Source organism: Thamnophis sirtalis, unplaced genomic scaffold (genome assembly GCF_051295495.1).
Source record: "Thamnophis sirtalis isolate CommonGarterSnake01/CBP01778 unplaced genomic scaffold, rThaSir2_p1.2 scaffold_11, whole genome shotgun sequence".
NCBI classification, from domain to species: Eukaryota; Metazoa; Chordata; class Lepidosauria; order Squamata; family Natricidae; genus Thamnophis; species Thamnophis sirtalis.
This window is the reverse complement of record NW_028261391.1, coordinates 4,796,754-4,820,686: the sequence shown is the minus strand read 5'-3', so window position 1 is coordinate 4,820,686 and position 23,933 is coordinate 4,796,754. Positions and strand designations below refer to the sequence as shown.

The 23,933-nt window shown below is 42.7% G+C and overlaps 1 protein-coding gene across 1 annotated transcript in view; it reads right to left on the bottom strand.

Annotated features, from left to right (window-relative positions):
• The window catches only part of AP2M1 (adaptor related protein complex 2 subunit mu 1), a 39,392-nt gene that overhangs the window by 6,235 nt on the left and 9,224 nt on the right, over nt 1–23,933 (bottom strand). Inside the window, exons 2-7 of the mRNA XM_014067311.2 lie at nt 22,300–22,416; nt 12,710–12,975; nt 10,995–11,077; nt 5,541–5,676; nt 4,142–4,283; nt 723–842 (exon numbers count right to left, since the gene is read on the bottom strand). Coding sequence (XP_013922786.1) covers nt 723–842; nt 4,142–4,283; nt 5,541–5,676; nt 10,995–11,077; nt 12,710–12,975; nt 22,300–22,373 — 821 coding nt within the window. The 5' untranslated portion in view covers nt 22,374–22,416. The remainder of the gene's footprint in view (nt 1–722; nt 843–4,141; nt 4,284–5,540; nt 5,677–10,994; nt 11,078–12,709; nt 12,976–22,299; nt 22,417–23,933) is intronic.

Below are 23,933 nucleotides of genomic sequence, written 5' to 3'. Positions count from 1 at the left end.
GAGCCTAATTATGAAGCAAATTTCAAAATTCTTACTGGGAACCCAACATCCATATTTCAAAGTGGCCCATTTGGGGCACATGACCTAAAAATTGACTTCCGGGCTTTTGAATCTAATTCTAAAGAAATTCAGCCTATCCTAATTATTCTCCCAACAGAAGACAAACTATTTCTACTGAGAGAGGCCTTCCGCTAACCAAGCTGCGTCAACACTGCTTGTTTTCTCAATGCTTTTGGGTTCCCCAGTTAACAGTTGGAGGCACTCCAAGGTCCATGCTGCAAAAGTGGCGGTGCAAAATGACAATCCACATAGAAGGTTTTTTAACCCTTCAATGGGAATTTGTGTTTTATGGTATTTAAAGTCTATTTACTAGCTTGCACTATAGTTGTTGCTTGTATTTTACCTCCGTACAATAGGAAATTGTGCTGCAGGATAATCACAATCAGTAGGGGCCCTGGAAGTTGATAAAATACAAACATACATATCAAATAAAATAAAATAAAAATAACAGGCTCAGGAGCATGTACAATGCTAAAACTTCAAGCTGGTCCCCTCTATGTTAGGAGGAACTTCCAGATGAATGTGTTTCGTTCTTATTGGCAAATGTCTTGGCCCTGTTTTTTTTTTCTTTTGCAAAAAAGCAGGCAGAATTCAGTAAGTAACCGACTGGAGGGCTATTCCAAGCAATGGATACAGTGAGTTTTTCCCCCCAGCAACCTCACCTCATGAGCTCAAACTCTCCATCTGGCGGTATGAAGCTGATACTCCTCTCCGAGTCAAACTTGCTGAGCCTCACGCATTGGTGAAAAGTGCAATCGTCAATGGCAATGGACTGCTTCCCACTAGGACACAGAACCAGAAGGATCAAAGTTAGTGCGAAGCCTTGCAGCAATGGCATTCAGGGCCCCCCACACTGCAAACTTCAGACGGAGCACATGGTCTCACACGTTTACGCCTAAGTCACAGAAAGTATTCAAAATAAAGGCAGCGTGTATATAAAGGGGCCTTTCTGGGAGCCGCGGGTTCCCTCGAAAGCCACTGGAATTGCCTGATCACCAGGAAATCCAAGCAACAGCTGGCTGGAGTGATGTTTGCCCCCACCAATTCACTTGGGGAACTACAGCGCCATCAGACTCGCTCAAACATGCCTGCTCCTTAAAGTGTTTTTGGAATGGAAGTGATATAGGTTTGGGGCTGGGCATAACTGCGTATTAACACCATTGTTTGTAATTTGATGAATAAGCCACACTGGCTGATTTCAGAGGTAAAGGTAAAGTTTCCCCTTGCACATTTGTGCTAGTCGTTCCTGACTCTAGAGGGCGGTGCTCATCTCCGTTTCAAAGCCGGAGAGCCAGCGCTGTCCGAAGACATCTCCGTGGTCATGTGGCCGGCATGACTCAACACCAAAGGCGCACGGAACACTATTACCTTCCCACCAAAGGTGGTTTTAATTTTTCTACTTGCATTTTTACGTGCTTTCGAACTGCTAGATTGGCAGAAGCTGGGACAAGTAACGGGAGCTCACTCCGTTACACAGCGCTAGGGACTTGAACCGCCAAACTGCCGACCTTTCTGATCAACAAGCTCAGCATCTTAGCCAGTGAGCCACCGCATCCGTCTATTTCATAGGTACTAAGCCATAAATCACAGTTTACAAAGCATAGTAATCATTGGGTTTATATCCGAGACGGACTCAAAAATCAAATAAGCCATCTTATGGCTTAAGCACAATGTTCGAAAGTAAGCAAAAAACAAGGGGGCTTTGTCTTCCAGCTCCTGCCAGAGCTGGGGAGACATGAGAGTTCCTTTTCAAGAAGCCATTACGCTTTTTTCCAGGCGGTTTACTAAAAAAAAGTATTATTTTTTTGTAATTCTCTCCGCTGCAAACAGAGGAATCCTCTTCGGCAAGGAAAAAACTTCAGAGACCACCCAACACCCCCAAAATCTCACTGCAAATCTTGCAGAAAAGCCACAGTTGGGTGGGAGCAAGCAAATGACTTGGCGGGCGAAGTCATTCAAGGGCAGTTTTGCCAGCGTGGTGAGAAGGATCTGCACTGCAGGACAGAGAGTGAATGCTCAAGACACAGGATGGGCGTCAGATGCAACTGGCTTCACACACACAGCTCAGATCTGCTTCAGAGGATGCTGTCTGGATAGTTTTCCCCACAGTGCAATATGGAAAGGTTCAACCTGACAACTTTGACTCTCCCAAGGAGCCTTTCTATTACTCTGCCCTCAATTCATATTCAGGCATGCTGCTCCGATTACAGGCAAGCTTCGACTTACAACCACAAGCGGGTCCGACATCTCTGTCGTTAAGTGAGAGGCGGTTGCTGAGCTTTGCCCCATTTTATGACTTTTCTTGCTTACGGCTGTTAAGTGAATCACTGCAGTTGTTAAGTTAATAAGACTGTGGCTAAGGGACTCTGGCTTTTCCATTGACTTTGTTTGTCAGAAGGTTGCAAAAGGGGAATCACATGACACACACACACACCCCGGACACTGCAAACCGTCATAAATATGAACCAGTTGCCAAGTGTCCCAATTTTGATCACGTGACGACTGCAGAGGTCGTAAGTGTGAAAAGCGGTCGTAAGCCATTTTTTTCAGTACTGTTGTAACTTTGCAAGGCCACTAAACGAAATGGCGGTTAAGTTGAGGGCTACCCGTATTAAATGAATTACAAGCACTCCTCGACTTACAACCACAATTGAACAAAGAATTTAAAGTGGATTTGTTGAGTAATTTGTTAAGTGAGTTTTGCCCCGTTTCACATCTTTTCTTGCCGCATTCGTTAAGCGAATCAACTGCAGTTGTTAAATTAGTAATACCGTTGTTAAGTGAATCTGGCTTCCCACTTTGCTTGTCAGAAGGTCGCAAAAGGGGATCATGTGACCCCAGGACACCGCAACGGTCCTAAATGTAAATCAGTTGCCGAGCATCCGAATGCAAATTGCATGCCCATGGGGATGCTGCAATGGCCGTTAAGTGTGAAAAATGATCATAAGTTGCTTTTTTCGGTGCCGTTGTAACTTCAAACAGCCACTAAACGAACTGTTGTAAGTCGAGGGCTACCTGTACAGTTATAAAACAGTTATTTCGAGGCCATGAAAATAAACTTAGCAAAAATCTGCTTTGCCGTAACTGGCAATTTTGCCATTAATGGTTGAAGTGTCTTAGTTTCCAGGGTGGCATTCTGGAGAACTTCCTTCTCACCTCCAAAGAATTGGTTTTGCTGTTGCCATCACCCAAATTGGGCACTCCAAAGGCTCAAGCCTTCCAGTTACACCATTCTAGGGGAGGTTTCCTCTCTTGCTTCTCTATCAGCTTCCTCTGCTGCGTTGTCCCCCAGTTCATCCAAAGAAGCCAACTCACGGCTTAATTAGGGGAGGGGGGGGGAAACCAGCCCTATTCCTACTCAAAGCCTTATATGAAATCTTGCCCAAGTCCCTCAAGCAAGTTCCTCCTATCTGGGCCAACCGGATGAGACAGCAACGCCTGAGTCGGCTTTGTTCCTACGAACCAAGCACATGGTAGCTCAGCCTTCAACCACAGGTGGAACCTGCGTGGAAGTGTCTAAAGATGGTGGTACATGCACAAATCACACAAAGCCAAGAAGGGTGCGGGGGGAGGGGGAGGTGTGTGAGGAACACGTGCACACAGCAGTAAGCAGATTATCTACCTTCCTGTTTCACTGGAGTCGGCAGGACACAAAAGAGAAAGAGAATTCAGTATCAGAAGTCGGCAAGAGGCAGCACGGAGGACCTGCATGTATTATACCAATCCTAACGGTCTCCTTTAAAGCGGGACATTTACAGGCTCTTACAGCCTCGTTAAGGCAGAGCGATCCTGGGTTGATTGATTTTCCAGCCTCACAGTTGGTGTGGAAATATAGATTAAGGTAATGGTGTAAGTGCAGCAGGGCCAGAATGTAAAGTTTTCTTGGGAGACCTCCTTAAACTGTTAAAGGAGTTCACAGTCACTTGTTCAGCTCCTGCTTTAAACAAGGGAGCAAAGCAACGAAAATCACCTGAAGAAAGCACCTGGCCTCTTTCCAAATGCGAAGGGGAAGAGCACACAGGCGTGGCTTAAGAGTGGCACACTGCCCAAAACTTAACCTCCCTCCGTTCACCCTGCTTACCTTTTCCCCGTCTCGTCTGCCGTCCCCTTGCCTTGCTTCTCAATTACGATCTTGTCGTTCATGCCAAACTTACATTCGGGCATGCCGCTCAGGTAGCTCTTCATCACCACTCGTCCCGAGACATGAGCACTCAACACCTGGCCTGGAAGAAAGGAAAAGGCCAAGAAAGCGTTGGGAGAGCAGAAAGAGATTCCAAAGACTTTCGAACGGTGAGAACAATTAACCAGTGGAACGGAAGTTGCCTTCAGAAGTTGTGGGCGCTTCATCACTGGGGTTTTTTAAAGGAGAGACTGGGAAAGTCACCTGTTGTCAGGTCCCAGAGATTCCTATAAGGACACTGTCACTTGTATGAGTCACGGTGGGGCGGTGGTTAGAGTGCAGCACTGCAGGCTACTTCTGCTGACTGCCAGCTGCCAGGAATTTGGCAGTTCAAATCTGGGTTGACTCAGCCTTCCAAACTTCCCCGAGGGGGGGGGGGGAATGAGGACGCAGATGGTTGGAGGCAATATGCTGATTCTGTAAACCGCTTAGAGAGGGCTGTAAAAGCACCATGAAGCAGTATATAAGTCTAAATACTATTGCTATGATTCTTGTCAAAATGATTATTTAAATCAACTTCTACAGGTAGTCCTTGACAATTCAGGGACCATTCGTAGTTACACTGTGGTGGCGCAATGGTTAGAGTGCAGTACTGCAGGCTATTTCTCATGACTGCCTGCAATTTGGCAGTTTGAATCCCACCAAGCTCAAGGTTGACTCAGCCTTCCATCTTTCTGAGGTGGGTAAAATGAGGACCCAGATTGTTGGGGGGCAAGAGGCGGTAAACCACTTAGAGAGGACTATAAAAGCACTGTGATATTAAGTCTAAATGCTATTGCTATTCTGGGGGGAAGAGGGAAGCTTGGGGGGGGGGGAGTCTCTGTATGGGGTTTCTGTTTCTATTCCTTGCCTTGCTGTAGCTTTTGGGACCTTGGGTGGGGGGAATGGAATGGACTTTATCTCAGCTCTGGAGAAGAGCATCAGCCTTGCCTTGAAGACAAAATGTTTATCACCCTCTCAGCCTGAGTTTCCCATAACATCTTCACACACCGGGATTGGCTCGATGAGGCACTGGACATTGGGAGGGGCTCTGTATGCAATGTTTTAATCTAACGTTTCGAGCGGGAAAACTTAATTCCTGCCTAAATCTCTTGCTATCGCAATCTTCCAATAAATGAGACGGCTTTCGTTTCATGAGTTCTGCTTTCTTGAGAAGACTGGAGAGGCTCTGAAATGGTCTAGGGTTCTCCTGCTTGAGTGAGGGGGTTGGAATAGAAGACCTCCGAGGTCCCTTCCAGCTCTAGTCTGGTTGACTTGATTGATTTCCCCCCCCCCCCATTTGAAGAAAGTTTACACTTACCTTGTGGTGACATTAGCAAGTTCACGCTCTCTAGAACATCCAGGAAGAGTTCATTGCGACGGTATTTGATCCCTTCGCGCCTCCAACCAATCTGGCCAGTTACCTGGCTGGTAATTTGAGACTGCTCTTCCTTAGTCTGGAGGAAGAGCAGGAGAAAGGAGATGTGCTTTTGTAGGCTCAGCCATACAGGATTCAGATTTCAGAGATCCAAATGAACTGAAATAGGCTCTTTAAAAAACACAAAGCCCCCCCCCTTTCCCTCCTCAATTCCTTTGGGATCAACCTGGAATAACTCAAATTAGGGATGCTGTTTAAATATTACCATTACATTATAAGAAGAACCTCTGCCTTTTCCCTCCTTTGGTTGCTCTTCCTCCCAGAAAAAAAATAAAATTATTTGTGCGCCAAACGGCCAGTTGACTACAAGAAGCCCAGTTGGAACCCTAGTTCAGTATCCAATACCCTTTGGAGGGATCTGCTGGATTACCTTTGGGGAAGGACAGCAGATTCTCCTACCTGGTGCTATAGGCAGGTCCAACCATTATGCGGAAAGCGAGAAAACAGATGAAGAGCAGCAGCAAGGGCAGCACACACAGGGTTAGGAGGAAGCAGGTCAGTAGAAGGGAAAGAGGAAGAGAGTAATGTTAGATTGGGGACATACTGAGGCCGCTATGAACATTACTCCTTTACGCTAGGCATCCTCTGGCAGGAGGGGCTTCCTATGAGGAAAATGGGGACATAAGAAACGGGGAAAGCAACCTCAGAGGCACTACCACTACTCCAAGGCAGCAGCATCTTTGAAAACGACTCAACATCTCAGAAACCCAGGCAAGGCCACAAATGTTGAAGCATAGGCAGTCCTCGACTTACAACCGTTAATTTAGGGACCGTCCAAAGTTACAATGGCACTGAAAAAAGCGACAGGACCATTTTTTCCCCACCCTTACGACCACTGCAGCAGCCCTATGATCACGTGATTTACATTTGGATGCTTGCCAACTGGCTCATATTTATGACGGTTGCAGTGTCCTGGGATCACATCATCCCCTTTTATGACTTTTTGACAAACAAAGTCAATGGGTTAATTGTGTTACCAATTTAACAACTGCAGTGATTTGCTTAACAAATGTGGCAAGAAAAGTCGTAAAATGGGGCAAAGCTCACTTAAATTTCCCTTGTAGCAACAACATACATTCTGGGCTCAACTGTGGTCATAACTCGAGGGCAACCTGTATAACAAGCTTCTGCCTCTTCCTTCAGGCATCTGTTTGGCAAATACTTAGATAAATGGATGTTGGGGACCAGTCAGTTCACAGCATGGAGTTCACACATCAATTGAAACTATTAACCATGATGTATTTGTAGGCAGTCCCTCGGGAATAGGGCGGCATACAAGTTGAATAAAACCTTCAAACCTTCCCCTTCCCCTATGCCAGACTATACCTTCCAAATTATTGGAAGATAATTACGATTAAATCACTATTGAGTGGATTCACACAATATATCAAGCCAACCACATCCCCTGCCCATCAACGGAAAACCTGGAGAGAATGTAAGAGAAGATCCAATCATCTCGTTCTTTCCTTATAGTTCACGTAAGTGGCATGATGACTCTCCCCCCAGGGTGTGTCATAAATTATAGAGATCATGCCTTTCTGGCTGTTGCAAATAACCTGAGATACAGGCTTGAGAAAGGTGTGTGTGTAATGTGCTTCTGGTTGCAGCTGCTGTACTGTTCTGTCAGTCCTCCCCCCCCCCCCCCCCCCCGTCTATGGCAACTTGAAAGCAGGCCAGGGATGCTTTGCAAGTTAACAGGTATATCTTTTCTGAGCCTTTATACTAAAGCTAAGTGTTTTTCATGAGGCAGTATTTAACCTGACTAACATTACATATCTAGGTGTCAACTTCTCCCAGATTTCCGCATGGAGCTTGTACCAGTACAGTTCCTTTGTAATAATCCTGTAAGAGAGCCCTCTGCCTCTCAGTCCCACCTGAGGGTAGAACAAGAAGCAATGTAGGGCTGGTTATAGCCCCCCAGACCCTCAAGAGAAGCCTCCTGAAGGTCCCTGACGCCTCCGGAGGGCCTCCAGGTGAGGCTATTTTCGCCCTCCCCACACTCCTATAAAGCCTCTAGAGCCTGGGGAAGGCAAAAAAAGCACGGCAAAAATGGGGGGGGGAGCCCTGCTCGTGCAGCATGTGCGCTGGGGTTGTGCATATAGCATTATGGGTGTGGCACATCTGTGCACGACTCCTTTGCGCTCCCCCCACTTTTGGCACGTGAGCCACAAAAGGTTCACCATCACTGTCCTAGTCTAAAGCTAAACAATCATCTACTGTGGCTGTCTATCATATTAGTTCCTTTCGCATGTCTGTGCTGATTGGTGAAAATATCTTCCTTCATAGCTTTTCTCTAGGAGCTCAAGTCACAACTGAAGCTTGAAAACACACAGAACCTCTGCTTGTTCTCTGCAATAGATTTCTTTCAGGGCCTGCTAAGAAGACTCTACAGAAAGCAAACAGCTGGCTCAGTTTTCTGGCAATCATTCTATCCTCTTTGATACAAGGCCGAAGATATTGTTGTGAAAGCCCCATTTCCTGTTACTACAAAAAGCTGGGCCGGTGGCCAAGGGTTCCAATCTTGAGCCCAGAAGAAAAAGGACACTGTTTTTCTTGGTATACAATGTTTAAGTCCTTTAATCAATGTTTCTATTGTTATTAGTTCAGTATTAAAAAAAAGGTTTTGGTTTTTCACCCTTTAAGGTGAATCTTTGGATCTTGAACAACAGAATTAAAAGGGTGACAAACATCGCTGACTTTCAAAACTGCCAAGCTACCAACACATTTTTCTTCAAAATCACAGAGCTGGAAGACCAACCGGTTCCACTGTCAGGCTGATGCTTATTCTCCATTTAGGTTTGTAAGAAACACATGCGTGTAAACATTTAGTCTTTTAAGATAAATTTGCCTGTAAGAAACTCAAAGATTTTCATTGGGAGCAGCATGCTATTGTCACGATTCTTCGTTCCTACGCTACTAAAGCAACTCTTTGCTATTAGCCAGCCTTCTCCAGCTTGGTGCTCCCCAGATATCTGAACAAACTCCCTTTATCCCAGAGATCATCACAGCACAACGATCTGACCTGGAAGCCATCTTTTACATTTGGGCCTTCAGGCCTACCCCATTTTCTACTAGGATTATATGGAGTACGGGAGGTATCTAGTCAAAACAACATTCTTTTCTCAGAGAGTCAAGGCCACCTTGCCCTTCAGCTGCGATGAGGTGACTGGGAGGCATCTCCAGTTTTAGATGGTGCCTGATTGGACCACGTGATGAGCATGTGGGCGCTGGGCAGGGACTTGAACTTTCCTTTGGGTGGGGAAAACCTGGAAGCTGTCAGATTCGGGTTTGCCCAGATGTGCCAATATGACATATATTAATAAAATGCAACTTTGAGCAAACTCAAACCTGGGAGTCTTCTTTTGTTGGGGGGGTCGTACTTGGAACCCTGACAACAACCTATACAGAAGGTTTCAAATTGCAAATCAATTGTTTTACCTAGGCACAAATCATACTGACTGCTAACTGGTTTACGTAGCACCTTCGGTCATAAACAAGAGTTTACAAACCTTACATTAAAATGCAAAGCCAAAATCAAGCAAATTTGGGCTCATGATATATGTCAGTTCGCTTTGTCAAATGCTTCGGAAAAGCACGGTATCTTCATTTACTGAACAATCCAAGAGAGACACAACCTAAATAGAAAGCTTACTAAGGGAAAATCATTTCCCCGGCTTAGCAAGCTTAACTGCTATAAAAGGATGACACCCTTTCCTGTTTTTCTTCGGGGGTGGGGAGGCAGGAAACAATCGACAATAATATCAGAGAGAAAAACAAAATGGATTTTTACAGGACAGCAGCAGGAACTGAACAGAAACAGCTAAATATCTATGTGGAACCTTTATGAGCTGCACAGACTCCCATTCTTTAAAAAGCTTTTAAAAAAGGGTTTAAACATTTAAAAAATAGCATTTTAGGAGGAAACGTTTCTGTAGCATGTCACACTGTGATAGGTTGCCCTGATGGGCATGAGAAGATGTAATAATCTTAAGTTAAAGCACCTTTTTTCCTGCTGTGCCAAAACCAGACACACTGACATACAGATATTAAAAAGCTTCACACTTGATTACAACTGGATGAAGCCGCAGCACTTTACAGCTGAAAAGGCGGATGTACTACACAATGGTTATTGGCTAGTGCTGGAACTACAATATAGCATCGTCTGGAGATATTGTTATGTATCGGGAATAGGAGGAGGAGGAGGAATCCATAACTGAAAACCCACCAAGACTGAGGGAGGGATCTGCTAAGTCAGAGGTTGGGAACGATGGTCCCTTTATGACTTGTGGACTTCCAGCCCCAGAATTCCTGAGCCAGCATGGCTAGTAGAGGAGCCTGGACTTTCTGGAGACTATCAGTGAGGACAGCCTGATAAAAATGTTAAAATCCAAGAAGCCCAGGAAAGTTTTCTTTCTCCCTGCTCTTCTTACAGGTAGCCTTCAACTTACAAGAGTTCGTCTAGTGACCATTCAAAGTTACAACGGCACTGAAAAGAACAACTGACCATTTTTCACACTTATGACCACTGCAGCATCCCTGTGGTCACGTGATCGAAATTGGATGCTTTGCAACTGGTTCATATTTATGACGGCTGCAGCGTCCCAGGATCATGTGATCACCTTTCGCGACCTTCTAACAAGCAAAGTCAATGGGGAAGCCAGATTCTTTTCACAACCGTGTTACCAACTTAACAACTGCAATGATTCACTTACTGTGGCCAGAAAAGTCTTAAAATTGGGCAAAACCCACTTAATGTTTCACTTAATAACATACATTCTGGGCTCAATTGTGGCCATAAGCTGAGGGCTACCTGCATTTACTCTTTTATAAATAAGAGGCTCAAAAAATTCCATTTGCAATTGATGGGTGTAAAATTGTGTATATAAAGTTTTGTAAATAAGAGTTAACTCAGAGGAAGACTTGTGGACCACAACTCCCATGCTGGCTGGAGAATTCTGGGAATTGAAGTCCACAAGTCTTAAAGTTGCCAAGGCTGAACACCCCTGGGGTTAAATAAAAGAGTTTGGGATTTGGATGTTAAGTAACTTATTCTATAATCTACAAAGCTAAATGTTCAGACCAATTAATCCGGTGCAGAGAATTACAGCTTTTAAGTACGGAGTAAATTTGAAAAAAAAATCTGTAAAAAAAGGAATTACACACCCACAACAGGAAGAGTTCAAATGTTGCCATCCTTGTGAGGGAAACGAAGAGTGATTGCAACTGAAATATTCAACTATATTGTGCATCCTAAAGATGTTGTCATAGACTGTAGCGGTGATAACTATTTATTTAAAGACTAACGATTAATTAAAACATGTATCAACCTGCGTTTACCTGGCTCTTGATTCCTTGTTGGGTGATGAATGTTTTCAGGGCTCCGGTTTCAGAGTTCTGAGGGTAACCAAAGTCCAGGATTTCTACAGAAAAGTAAACAATGGTTGGAGAAAACCAACCGGAAGGCTAGTTTTTCTGTCAACTGACTCCCTTTGTGCTCAAGGAAAGTTTCCACGCACCGCATGTTGTCGTACCGATTCCCGTAAGGAGGGATCAGGCTTGGCCTGCAGTCAGCAACAGTTAGAACAAAATGACAAACTTGGCAAAGACAACAGAACCAGAACATCGGAGGAAACCCGCTCTGAAGCCGGATAATTCAACAGCAGCAGAATAATCTATCTTTGCAGCATTTTCTTTAGATTTTGATTTTCACATTAGCATGGCATAAAAATCAAAACCTAAAAAAACAACAGCAGAGTAGCAGATGTTGTAGCGTACATAGACAAGTTCAGCTCTGGAAAGAGAGAAGTGCCATTAACTTGCCTCCTTCCAAGAGGAGATAGGCAAGGCTCTCAAGATCCAGACCTGCAACACGAAACAACTGGAAACGAAAATGTGCTTTTGCTACAGTTTTAGTCAATTTGCAAATCCATCGTCATCCTGCTTCCTCTCCTGCCCGTAACCTGAAGGCAGTTTTTCAATCCCAACTTACCCAGGGGATCATTCTTGGGAAGCCACAATCTGTTGATAACATGGTTGGGGGGGAAAAGTTCAGTGACACTAAAGAACAGCATCCTTTGGCTCATAAAAAGCAAGCATTAAGAAGTAAAGCAGTTGTTTGTATTACAGATTAAGGTCAAGACACAGATGTCTCCCAGATGTTCCTGAAACTGTATCCCAGCAGTTCTAATCAGCATAGGGGGACGCCAGTTCTAGATTAACATCTGGTGAGTCACACATTCCTCTTTCATGATATAGAATCACGTGATCAAAATTCCAACGCTGGGCAACTGACTCATATTTAGGATGGTTGAAGTGGCCCAGTGTCATGAGATCAACTTTTGCGATCGTCTGACAAGAAAAGTCAAGGCTGAAGCCAGATCCACTTAACAACCATGTTACTAACTTAAACTGAAACCATTCACTTAACAATTGTAGGAAGGTCGTAAAATGGGGCAAAGTTCACTTAACAAATGTCTCACTTAGCAACACATATTTTGGGCTCAATTGTGCTTATAAGTCAAGGATTACTTGTATTTGCACAGCATGTTAACCTGCCATTTGAGCACGTAACTGTGGATGTAACATTAGAGGTGCTTGTATTGCACTTGCTTTCATGGAGAATCACTCACCTTTTCACCTTTAACTTTCAGCCTGCTATTTAGTTCTATAGAAAGTGATTTACAGAACACTGACATTTTTAAACGAGAGGTAGCTTCCCCTATACCATCATGTTCACTTTCCATGGGTCAATCTTCTTATCTCAACTATGTCCAGAATTCATTAGTGTACATTGCAGAAGTAAAACATTTACAGAGAAGAAATAATTCTTCCGTTGGGGTACATTTGGTTCTTTCTTTGCCCTTGTCATTATTCAAAAACCAAATGCAAACCAAAATGCACAAAGCCCAGCATCCTCACAGTGAGCAGAGTTTAAATTTATTCGCCCAGAATCAATTTTATGTACTGTATACAATAAAAGCCTTCCTACGTTTGCAGCACCAGAATTGAAGGACATGCCTTCCCAGGAGAGAGACTGAGCCTCTTATCCTTACCATCCAGAAGCTCGTAGATGAGCACAAAGTTGTTCTTGATGTTCTCTTCACTGATCTTTCCAAAATAGGCAGTCATCACATCACACATTTTGTAGAGGAACTCAAAGACCATCGCAGCGTTAACATTTTGCTTGGTGACGGCAGCCAGCCAGATATTGGAACGTTTGACATGGAAGAAACTGGTGCGAGCGATGTTGGTGACCGGTGAACGCACTTGTTGTCGTGCGTGGATGACATTGACTCGGAAAGCGTCCACTGCATTCCGCCTGGAGAATTAGAACAGGGTAGGGAGACATGAGTGAGATGACCAAAGCACAGAGAATAACAAATTATATAAAAATAATAATTAAGTAAAATAAAATGAAATTTGAATTTGCAAATAAATCAGGAGTGGCTGGAATATAAATTACAAAAAAGAAGAACATAATATTGAATTTACAAGAGGGAGACATTATATGGCTGGACAACGTGGCCACACAAAAAAGCATTATATCAATATTATTCCAACTTGTATAAAGAAAATCACAACTCTCTATAGAGACAATAGATAAGTATCCAAAGAAGCTCAATTGACTGAGGATCATAGAGAGCAGAGACAGATTATGAACAGATTTATAACAATATGGGAAGTTTCTGAAGTTTTAAAAATATTAAACTAGGAGAGCTGCTTAGACCAGGTGCATTAACACGTCCTTATAATAAATGTTTTGAGGACAAACCTTTACCACCTTTACAAAACACAATGAACTCTATCCTACAAGGAGGAAAGATGCCAGATAATTGGAAAGAGGCTGATATGACAATATACCTAAAGAGAAACAAGAGACTATAGGCTGATGTCATTATTGGATAAAGACTATGAATTGTTCACCATTCTAGTTGGTACACCAAAAAAGGGCGTTGGTAATTACCTGATACGCCTCTTCTCATAGTGGGGGGAGTATCCAGGATGGGTTGACCTTATCCTCTCATTGATTGGACTGAGTCAGATAAGCTCTTGGGATACGTCCCTGGTCCACCAGGCACCACCCAGTTATCGGCGAAGAACTCTATCCGACCCAATGTGACATCCACTCCAGACCTTTGTTATGATTTCAAACTTTTTATTGAGTTATAACTTTAACATATTAGTGCAACATCCATCATAACAATGTTACATTACCATGTCAGAGAGGGTCTGGATACTCCTCCCCCACTATGAGAAGAGGTGTATCAGGTAAGTACCGATGCCCTTTCTCCATAGTGAGGGGAGGAGTATCCAGGATGGGACGTACCAAAGCCAACACATCCCTAGGAGGGTAACATACTGAGGGACCATGGCCAAACTAAGCCTGGTGGGGTGTGTCCTCCGCCCTATGAACCGCCTGTAATACCCTGCAACCAAACGAAGCCTCCGCCGAGGCAAAGGAATCCAACTTGTAGTTCCTTACGAAGGGTGAGGGCTGGAAGGGTGTCCAGAGACCCCGGTTGGAATGAGACAAACAGGGCCTTGGAGTTTCTATTCGGCCGGGTTCTTCTGAGGTAAATCCTCAGCACCCTCCTTACGTCTAAGGTGTGCCACGTCCTCTCTAGTGGGCAAGAAGGGGCTGGACAAAAATTGGGCAAAATCAGCTCCTGCGACCTGTGAAAGCATGAACACACCTTAGGTATGAAGGAGGGGTCCAACCGCAACACCACCCTGTGCTGGTGAAAAATGCAGAGGTCCTCCCTAGTGGACAGGGCCTGCCGTTCTGATATTCGTCTGGCAGACGTGATAGCCACCAGAAACAACACCTTAAGGGTTAAAAACTTTAGTGACACTGTTCGCAATGGCTCAAACGGAGCCCCCGTCAGAGCGTCCAACACCTTGTGTAAGTCGCAGGAGGGATACCTATGTACTGTGGATGGTTTGAGGTTGGACGCCCCCTTCAGGAACTGCCTGAACCAAGGTTGGTGGGTGAGTGTCTGGGCTCTGCCGCACAGAAGCACAGATGAGATGGCCGAGACTTGCCTCCTAATTGTGTTAGGAGCTAATCCTCTGTCCAGCTAATCCTCTGTCCAGCATTCCTGGGGAATCCTCTAAACTCTGCCCACCGAGCGCGATTGGAGATCAGCAAACCATGGCCTCCTGGCCCAGTGGGGGGGGGGGGGGAATCAGCACCACCTCTGCCCCTCCCAGTTTTTGAATGACCCTGGGAATCAGGGGCAAGGGTGGATAGGCATAGAGAAGCCCCCAGGGCCACGGGCATTGGAGAGTGTCCGCCCCCTCTGCCCCGTGTGTTTGGTACCTGGAGTAGAATCTCAGGAGTTGGGTGTTGAGGGGGGTGGCAAATAGGTCGACCTCCGGGCAACTGAAGCAGTCCGTCACCTCCCTGAAGATGGCCAGATGCAGTCTCCACTCCGAGTTGTCCACTTCTGCCCGGCTGAGCCAATCGGCTCTGATGTTGTCCACCCCCAGTATATGTTCCACCTTTAAGGATAGAACTTTCCTTTTGGCCCACTGTCCCAGCCTATTGGCCTCCCGCACAAAGGTCCTTGATTTGGTCCCCCACCCTGTCTGTTTAAATGAGCCTTGTTGCAATGTTGTCTGAGAGGACTAGAATGTGCCTGTCCTTGACAGAGCGGTGGAATTGTATCAGGGCCAGGCAGACCGCCCTGAGTTCCAACCAACTGATGTTGTGAGTCAGTTCCGCCTGGCTCCATTGTCCCTGCGTTATCTGATCTTGCAGGTGGGCGCTCCACCCAAACAGGCTGGCATCTGTGGTTACCATCACCCGGTCTGGCATTCTGAAGACTTCGCCCTTGGTTATTGCTGGGGATGTCCATCAGGTCAGTGAGTGGGAGACTACTGCTGGGAGAAGGATCTTGGTCTGGGAACAGCTCCCATGCCTTCGCTGGAAAGGCAAAAGGAACCATTGTAGGTCTCTGGTGTGGAGGCGAGCCCAAGGAACAATGCCAATGGCAGAGACCATGGTACCTAGCAGTTTGGACAAAGTGGCTAATGACACCCTACCTCCCATGACTGCTAGCCGTCTTAGGGAGAGCTGTCTTTTTGATGACAGAGGCGCCGCCATCTTGGAACACGTGGCGACTCCTGGCTTCAAGATGGCGCCCGTGCCAGGACACAAAGGGCGCCTCTTTCTTCTTCTGGCAGCTTGTGCTTTGAGGAGCTGCCGCGCGCCTCTGCTGCCGGTTCTTCCTCCTTCTGCCTCTTTCTGGCACTGCTAGAGGCTTGGCTCTGCCAGTGGACCCCCTCCAATGAGGTGGGCCACGTGGATAATAGCGTGGGCACTACGTGGCGTTTGGGAAGCCGTGGGGAGCAGCGGAGCACTCCAGCACCCGGCAGTGTTTCCACGGCAAGGCTCACCTTCTGGGCGGGAATCCAGCACCACCTTCACTTGCTGGTGGCCCAATTTGCACCCTGCGGCGCTTGAGAAAGCCGCGGCTCTGCTGGAGCCTTCGCGGCAAGGCTTGCCTTTGGAAGGCTTGTGCCCTTTGTCTCCTGCTTGCCCGGCAGATTTCCTTTTCTGAGTGATACTTCTCTCACTCAGAGGCCTGGGCAGCGTGCTGCCCCCAAGGGGGCTTTTGGCAGTCCTTTTTGCAACTCAGAGAGCTGTCCAGCTCGCATGCGGCTGCTGCTGTAGGGAGACAAATTAATCCTTTTTCTTTCTTTAAATTTCTTCCAAATTATCGGAGATCCAGGATGGCAAATCACCCAGTTGAGGGACTGAGTCGATAACTGGGTGGTGCCTGGTGGACCAGGGGCGTATCCCAAGAGCTTATCTGACTCAGTCCAATCAACGAGAGGATAAGGTCAACCCATCCTGGATACTCCTCCCCTAACTATGGAGAACAATTCAGCAAGAAATTATTCATGAAGATCAATGTGGGTTTTTGCCTAAAAGACAGTTAAAGGACAATATTAGGAAAGTGTTGGACATTTTGGAATATTTGAGGCAACATAATGAAAAACAAGCCACTTTGATCGGAGAAGCAGAGAAAGCCTTTGACAATTTGAATTGGGCTTTCTTGTTCAAGGTTTTGAAAAATACAAATTTGGGACATAGCTTTATAAAATGGGTAAAATCGATTTTACACTTCACAAATAATTGTTAATGGATATCTAACAAAACCCTGTGAAATACAAAAAGAAACAAAACAGCAATGTCCATTGTCTCCTCTCTTCTTTATTTGGGTTCTTGAAATATTCAATACCAGATGAGAGGATTGTGGGATTAATGACTTTAAAATAAATTTATTAAGTTAAAGGTTTTTACAGATGACTTGGTTTTGATTCTGGAAGATCCTTTCATGGGAACTGAAATACTAATGGGGAAATAATGTGGTACATTTCAAGACTAATAAGCAGAAAATGAAAATGTTAACAAAAATAGAAGATCAAACATAATTTATGAATAAAATGGGTGTTAAGGTTGAGAAGAAGGTAAAACAGCTGGGTATCACAATGACAAACATGAACTGTATGTTATTTCAAAATAAGTATGCTAAGACACAGAATGAAGTTTAAAAAGACATATTAAGATGGGAGAAACTACAACTGTTAATCATCTTAGTGTTTTCCTGCAGGTATCTATACAAACTGCATATTGTAAAATACCACAAGCTATTATTACCCAAATCAATACTTACTTAACAGCAGAATCAGTTGCTTAAAAGAATGAGGATACCTTTATTCAAAGGAAATATTTTATTAGGCACATGTGGGTGATGTCATTATGAGGGGAAAGTCTAGAAAATTCATTGCATGTTTTCAGTTACAGTAAAAGCAACTGATCAACTATCAGTTCTAGCTTCAAGAACACAATGATGTCTTCCGTTTACCATTTCATGCTTTGAAATTCAAGACAGCTACTTCTCACTCAAGTGCCCAGCTTCATATACTATTTAATATTTAATGTCACACAGACCTCTTTGTAATAATGGTGCAAAAATATACCGATTAACATTGCCAAGGCCTTGGATTAATTTCCTGAGCAATCAAAAAAAAAAAACTCCAAATAAATAAATAAAACCCAAATCCATTATTCATGTCAAGTTTAAAGATTAGCTTAGCAATTATATGGATTTCTTTAGACTTCTAAGAAAATTCACTTTTAATAGATATTGGAGACTACTGCTATTGAGTTTTCTATACATTTTAACTCCTTTTCTTATAACTGCTCAAATAACAAAACAAAAATCAGAAAGGGGAAGTCTCTAGTTTCTAACTGTCTAAGAATCTGCAGGCTCCAGTTTCTCAAAAGGTAGAGAGAGTAACTGGTCTGCTTTAACGTGAGCCAACCTTCATATAGTCATGTTTTTGATTTGACACTGCCTTAATGTCAATGGCGATACAAAAGTGAGCTTGACTTTATAACCAGGTGCCCCACGTTGAGTTCCTGCCATTCTTCTCTTACCTATTACTACAGCAGCCAATGAGATGGGATGAACAGAAATGGCGTCAGCGAAGAAAAGGAGTGACAGCAACAAGAGAAAGGTTAGAACACAGACATACACACAAAGCACAATGAATCAAACCAAAAGGAGAAGAGACAAAAGACAAGAAACCCCCTCCCTCAAAAAGATTTCAAGGCACTATTTAAATTCGCTAGGTCAGTTTTCCCTGCCCCGTACTTCTAATTCACAATCGGTATAGGGCCACTACTCAATCAACATGCTCAATGGAATTTATGCATATTTCAAGGTGTTTGGAGGAGACCAGGCAAAGAAAAGCTGGTCTAGGTAGAGAAGCAAAAAAGCTCTTAAGGAAAGGCAAGCGGTGTATGAATTGTACAGTATGGAGCAACCAGGCTGTGTGATCATAGATAAGCACAAACCCTTATCCCTCTCTTGATCTTAGCCTGCAGAATGCCACTGAAGCCAACATCTGAAATAGCTTTGGATTGACAGAAAAGCATAATTCCTTCCGATCATTTTGTTTTGTTTTTTTTATTCTGTTGTTGTATTCATCTCCAGCCTGAATTCAGATAACTAGGAACCAAAAGGGACAACACTGTATGGTTATCAGCTTTCCGATTTCAAGATTGGCTTGGGAGCGTAACATACTTAGCCTTCTTTAGAAGTGAGATGCACTGTGAGATGAGCATCATGTCCATTTGATAAATAAATAAATGAACAAATTTGTCTATTCAAAAAACAATCGTTTGAGGTATGAATTTACCCATCAAGGATTCAATGTATATTATTGTTTTGTTTTTTCTTAAACTGAGAGAGAGAATTCTGTTAAGAAAATGTTTAAATTGTAAGTTCAGCCAGATAAGGTCATAGCCCAAGTATGTAAGTTCCTGACATCTGTAATCGTTATATAAATAATGCTTCAAACAAAATTTAAAAGCATATTTAAAAAGGGAGGTAATATACCCACATTCTGTTGTAATTGGGGTTGTAAAAAAGAGAAATAGTTTTAGAAGAATGCAAGAGGTAATCCAAATTGTGTGGAAAAACCCACACAACAGGGGAAAACTCTGAAGCTGACAGTTTTCTCATTCAATGACCAAAAAACTAAGTGACACAGAAATACGTGTCCAATCAATATATGGAATCCACAAATATACGGACAATACATCCCATTCTCTTCTAGCACTGAAGATGTTACCTAATCAGGTAATGAAATAAATGTCTGCAAGCAAACAACCAAGCTTTAAGCACAAGGACTCCATGTATGTAGAATCTTTCAGCAATCAAAACTATTAGTCTATAATGTGATAAGCTGATCACAAACAAAATACATTTTCTATATAGATTTTAACACCATTCTTTGACTCAGAAAAGGTTTGAATATACAGTATAATTTTATACGATGTCTTTCTTACATAGGGTATAGGGTTAATATTCCAAAGCAATACAGAATGTAAAAGGCAATCCATGACCCATTGGATTTTTTTTTAGAGATATTTCTTTACTTTTCATTTAAAAAATGACCACCAGCAGGCAAAAAGGCAGTGGGAGTGGTAATTACTTTTGACCTCCTACTGGCTTCTCCATTATCCTTCCCTGTAGCAAGCTGGGAGTGAGTGTTTGGAATTGCCAATCGCATGATCACAGCTGACCACTGTGGCACAGCAACACTAATGCAGTCACAACTTTGCCACACGTTAATGGTGTCCTATGTCCTGGAATTGCCCATAATCTTTCAGTTAGCCCATTTGAGGTACATTGATTCAAAAATTGTTGCCATATGATGCACTGTTTTGCCCAATTGAAGATTATAATTAAATAGACGTGAGTGCTTTAGTGGTATATAAATTGATCACTTTTGTTTTGTAGGCAACGAGGATAACATGGCTAGCATTTAAGGGTTTTGCAGAATCCTTTACATCTAATCTGTTCCTTACACCTACTTATAAAGGTAATGCTATTTTAATTATTACATTGCTGTTTTATTATGATGTGTAAGTTTTGTAATACAGCCTGCGTAATTTGATGAAGGTATACTTACCGTATTTTTCAGAGAAGATGCACCTTTTTCCCTCAAAAAAGAGGCTGAAAATCTGGGTGCGTCTTATACACTGAATACAGCATTTTTTGTCTCCCGAAACCCTGCCCCCTTCACCAAAATGGCCATGCATAGCCTTTAGGGAGCTTGTAGAGTGCTCCTGGAGGCTGGGGAGGGCAGAAATGAGCAAAAAATGGGCCTTTTTTGCTCATTTTTGTCCCCCCAGCCCCCAGGAGCACTCTATAAGCCTCCTAAAAGCTATGCATGCCCTTTTTCGAAAAGCAGGCTGTTTTTGGGAGGTCTGCAGAGTGCAAAAACTTTTTTAAAAAATTTGCCTCTTCAAAATCTTGAAAATATCTTCCTTCATAGCTTTTCTCCCGGAACCCAACTCACAACTGAAGCCTGAAATAGATTTCTTTCAGAGCCTGCTAAGAAGACTCTACAGAAAGACTCTACTTATCTCTATACTGAGAATTACTTCAGAGGTTCTATGATTCTTACCCTTTTTTAAATACAAGCTTTGATCTGATGTCATTACTGCCTTATTTCTCAGAGTATGTACAATTGCAGGATATCGCCCTCAATGCATAGGCAAAATACTGACCTCTGATTTCCAAGAAAATTCCACCGTGCCACACAATATTACTATATGCTGACTGCTTAACTCTTTGTAAAACTTAAATTATCTTTAAGTCTGCAATATTGATTCTACAACATAATCTGAGCTGCAACTAAGTTCAACAAATAAAGAAATTCTGATTAAATTAAAAAAAATACACAAAAGTGTACTTTGCTATGTCTCTATTAAACATAAAGAGTCAATATTTTCGGTCTTCGTTGGAAAAGGTTCATAAGGCCCACACTATGGAAATGTTTTTACAATTTATGAGTGGATTTAAAATATACTTATGTATCTAGTCCTTTTAATATACTCTTTTAGTTTTATTTTGACATGTCTTTAATATTGTTTCTAACATTTCTTTGTAGATCACTCACAGCTGTTAAAGAAATACAGAACATACATTTCTTTCTAAATAAAACCTTTCAAATTGTAATTTTTAAACCATAATTTTCCAAATTCCTCTTTCTTATGCAACTGTAACAAAGTAGTTTTGAAAAACTTAGGTAAAAGAAATAGCACAAGAGCTTCAGGTAATCCCCGGGTTACGAATATTCCCTTAGTGAAAGCTCAAAGTGATACGTGATAAGCGTCCCTTAGCGTTTACGAACAAGTCCTGAAAGTACAAATCTTGTAGGACCATGGCAGCTGTTCATCCTTACGAACAACTGCAGAGGCTCTGTAACTTCGTCCTGCACATTGCCGGTCAAAATGGGAGGTTCGGAGGGGCGCCCCTCCAGAGTTCCATTTCAGCCTGCAACGTGCCAGGGAGGCCTGTGAAGGTCTGAATGGAGCGTCCGAGTGGTGGATGCAGCTGAGAGGTTAGAGAGGAGAACGTTTGGTAGATCTTGGCATGGTAAGTGACCAAGTATGGCAGGTTGGGTGGGAGGGAAGCAATTATGGGGCTCCATGAGGTATTTCAGTGAGTCTGGAAGGTCTTTGAAGTGGTCTTAGGCAGGTGGCCTGTTCTATCACTAGGCCCTCCCCATGGCCTTCCCCACCATGAAATATCTCATGTGCACTTAATGAGCCTCGCATTCAATTAGCAAATGCATGGGCGAAAGGAGGGAGTGATCCCGTTCAAGGTACGAGATTCACTCCTACTAATCCTCGGATTATGAATGGAACGGGCAGGCTCCATTACATTTGTAACTCAAGGACTACCTGTACTTAGAAAGAAAAAGGTTCAGTTTATGTTCGCATGCATTTTGAGAAACTTTAGTAAGCTTATTATTTCTTTCTCTAGATTTGACATAAACAGAATATTAAAGGTAATGAAAAATATTGTATTTAAAGAAGAAAAATATATTATATTCAATGCATAAGAAGAGTTTCAATCAATGCCTATTTTTCATTGTTACGTGCCTGGAAATAACATAAGGTAACACATACCATGAGATAACCAAATGAACACAGCCTGGATGCAACACACAATACACAAGTTCCACATGCACAAAATGTATAGCAACAGCAGCTCAAATGTTGCAAGAAGTGGTATCCGAGTTCAAAAGTAATGCAGGATGAAGACTGACTTACCCAATGTCATCTCTGTAAACCCGGGAGATTAAAACCTCTCCCTTATGATTATAAATGAACAGGCCTCCAATCATGATGAATTCTTAGTCTTCTTTTTCCATGGTGTTTATATCCAATCTGTAATTATAGGAGAGAACTTATGGTTATTATTGAAATTACCAATTGGTTTTTCAGCAAACCAATCTTTCGTTTCCTCATCTACTGTAATGTGCAAGGAACTAATCACAGTTCACAAATCTGCTTGCTATAACAAGCTCCTCTGATCTCTGACAAGTAACAAGTAAGTTAGGAGCATTGCACCAACCCCTATTCTTCTTGGGATTAGGCTTGTGCTGAGCATATCTCCCAAGCATGCCTAACTAGGGATGAAAGACTAATCCAACCTGATTACATTTCCAACAGCTTTTGGAAACCAATATATAACACTTACATTAAAAAAACTATTTTGGCAAGAAACACCAGAATATTAAGGGGGGTAGGGGGATCCTGAACCAATTTTAACAGTGATGTTCACAGGAGATACGCTAACTTCAACCAATGTACTATTGCATATTAACTGTTCAATTTAGATGTTGCAACCTTTAACTTGTCCAATTTCCAAATCATATTTTGGTATTTCATACAGGTAGTCCTTGACTTATAACCACAATTGAGCCCAACATTTCGGTTAAGTGAGACTTTGTTCAGTGAATTTTGCTCTTTTCTACTACCTTTCTTGTTTCAGATGTTAAGTAAATCACTGTAGTTGATAAGTTAGTAACCTGATTCTTACGTGATTCCCCATTGACTCTGCTTGTCAGGTCGCAAAAGGGGATCATATGATCTAGGGACATAGCAACACACATAAATATGAACCAGTTGCCAAGCGTCTGAATTTTGATCACATTTTTCAATGCCGTTGAAACTTTGAACGGTCACTAAACGAACTGCTGTATGTCGAGAACTACCTTTATGCACTCAAACAGAAGTCTGTATTTTGTATTATAATTATTTCAAATTTGACCATGATTCTAAGTATTCCACCTTGCTTCTGTAAAACTTTGGAACTAATACGATGTATCTGAAGGCATTAAAATTATAATGTTTCTGGAGAAAGTCTCAAAATGGAGAAAGTCTCAAAAGATTTCCTCTTTATTTTATTAAAGGATAGATTTGCAGTCTATTAGTGATTATTTCCCTATGGATCATTTTTTTACCAAGACTGCACTTATGAAAACATTTAATATTCAGTCAAGAAGCAATTACCCTGAGCTTTTTTCATCCCATATTTTTAATACTCAATTATTTAATTGTAATGCACTGGACACTTCAATTGGTACCAATTAAATATCAAAGATATTTAAACAAGCTTTCTGGGAATCCTTCCCCAGAGACATAGCAACATAACCCAAGGCCAACAATTAGCTTAATAATATAACATTAGGCACAGGCAATCCAAAATGACATTTTGCATCTTGTACATTCCTAAAGTTGAACCTTAGTCTAGTCTACTTGTTTGAATGAAATTTGTTATTTTTCTTCGTCATTCTTTGTCTTCACGTTGTAGGAATCATTTGATTAGAAAGTTAGTCTTTGATAAAGCGTTAACCTATTCCTAGCCAGGATGAGTATAAAGCAATCCTTGTGGGAGTTCA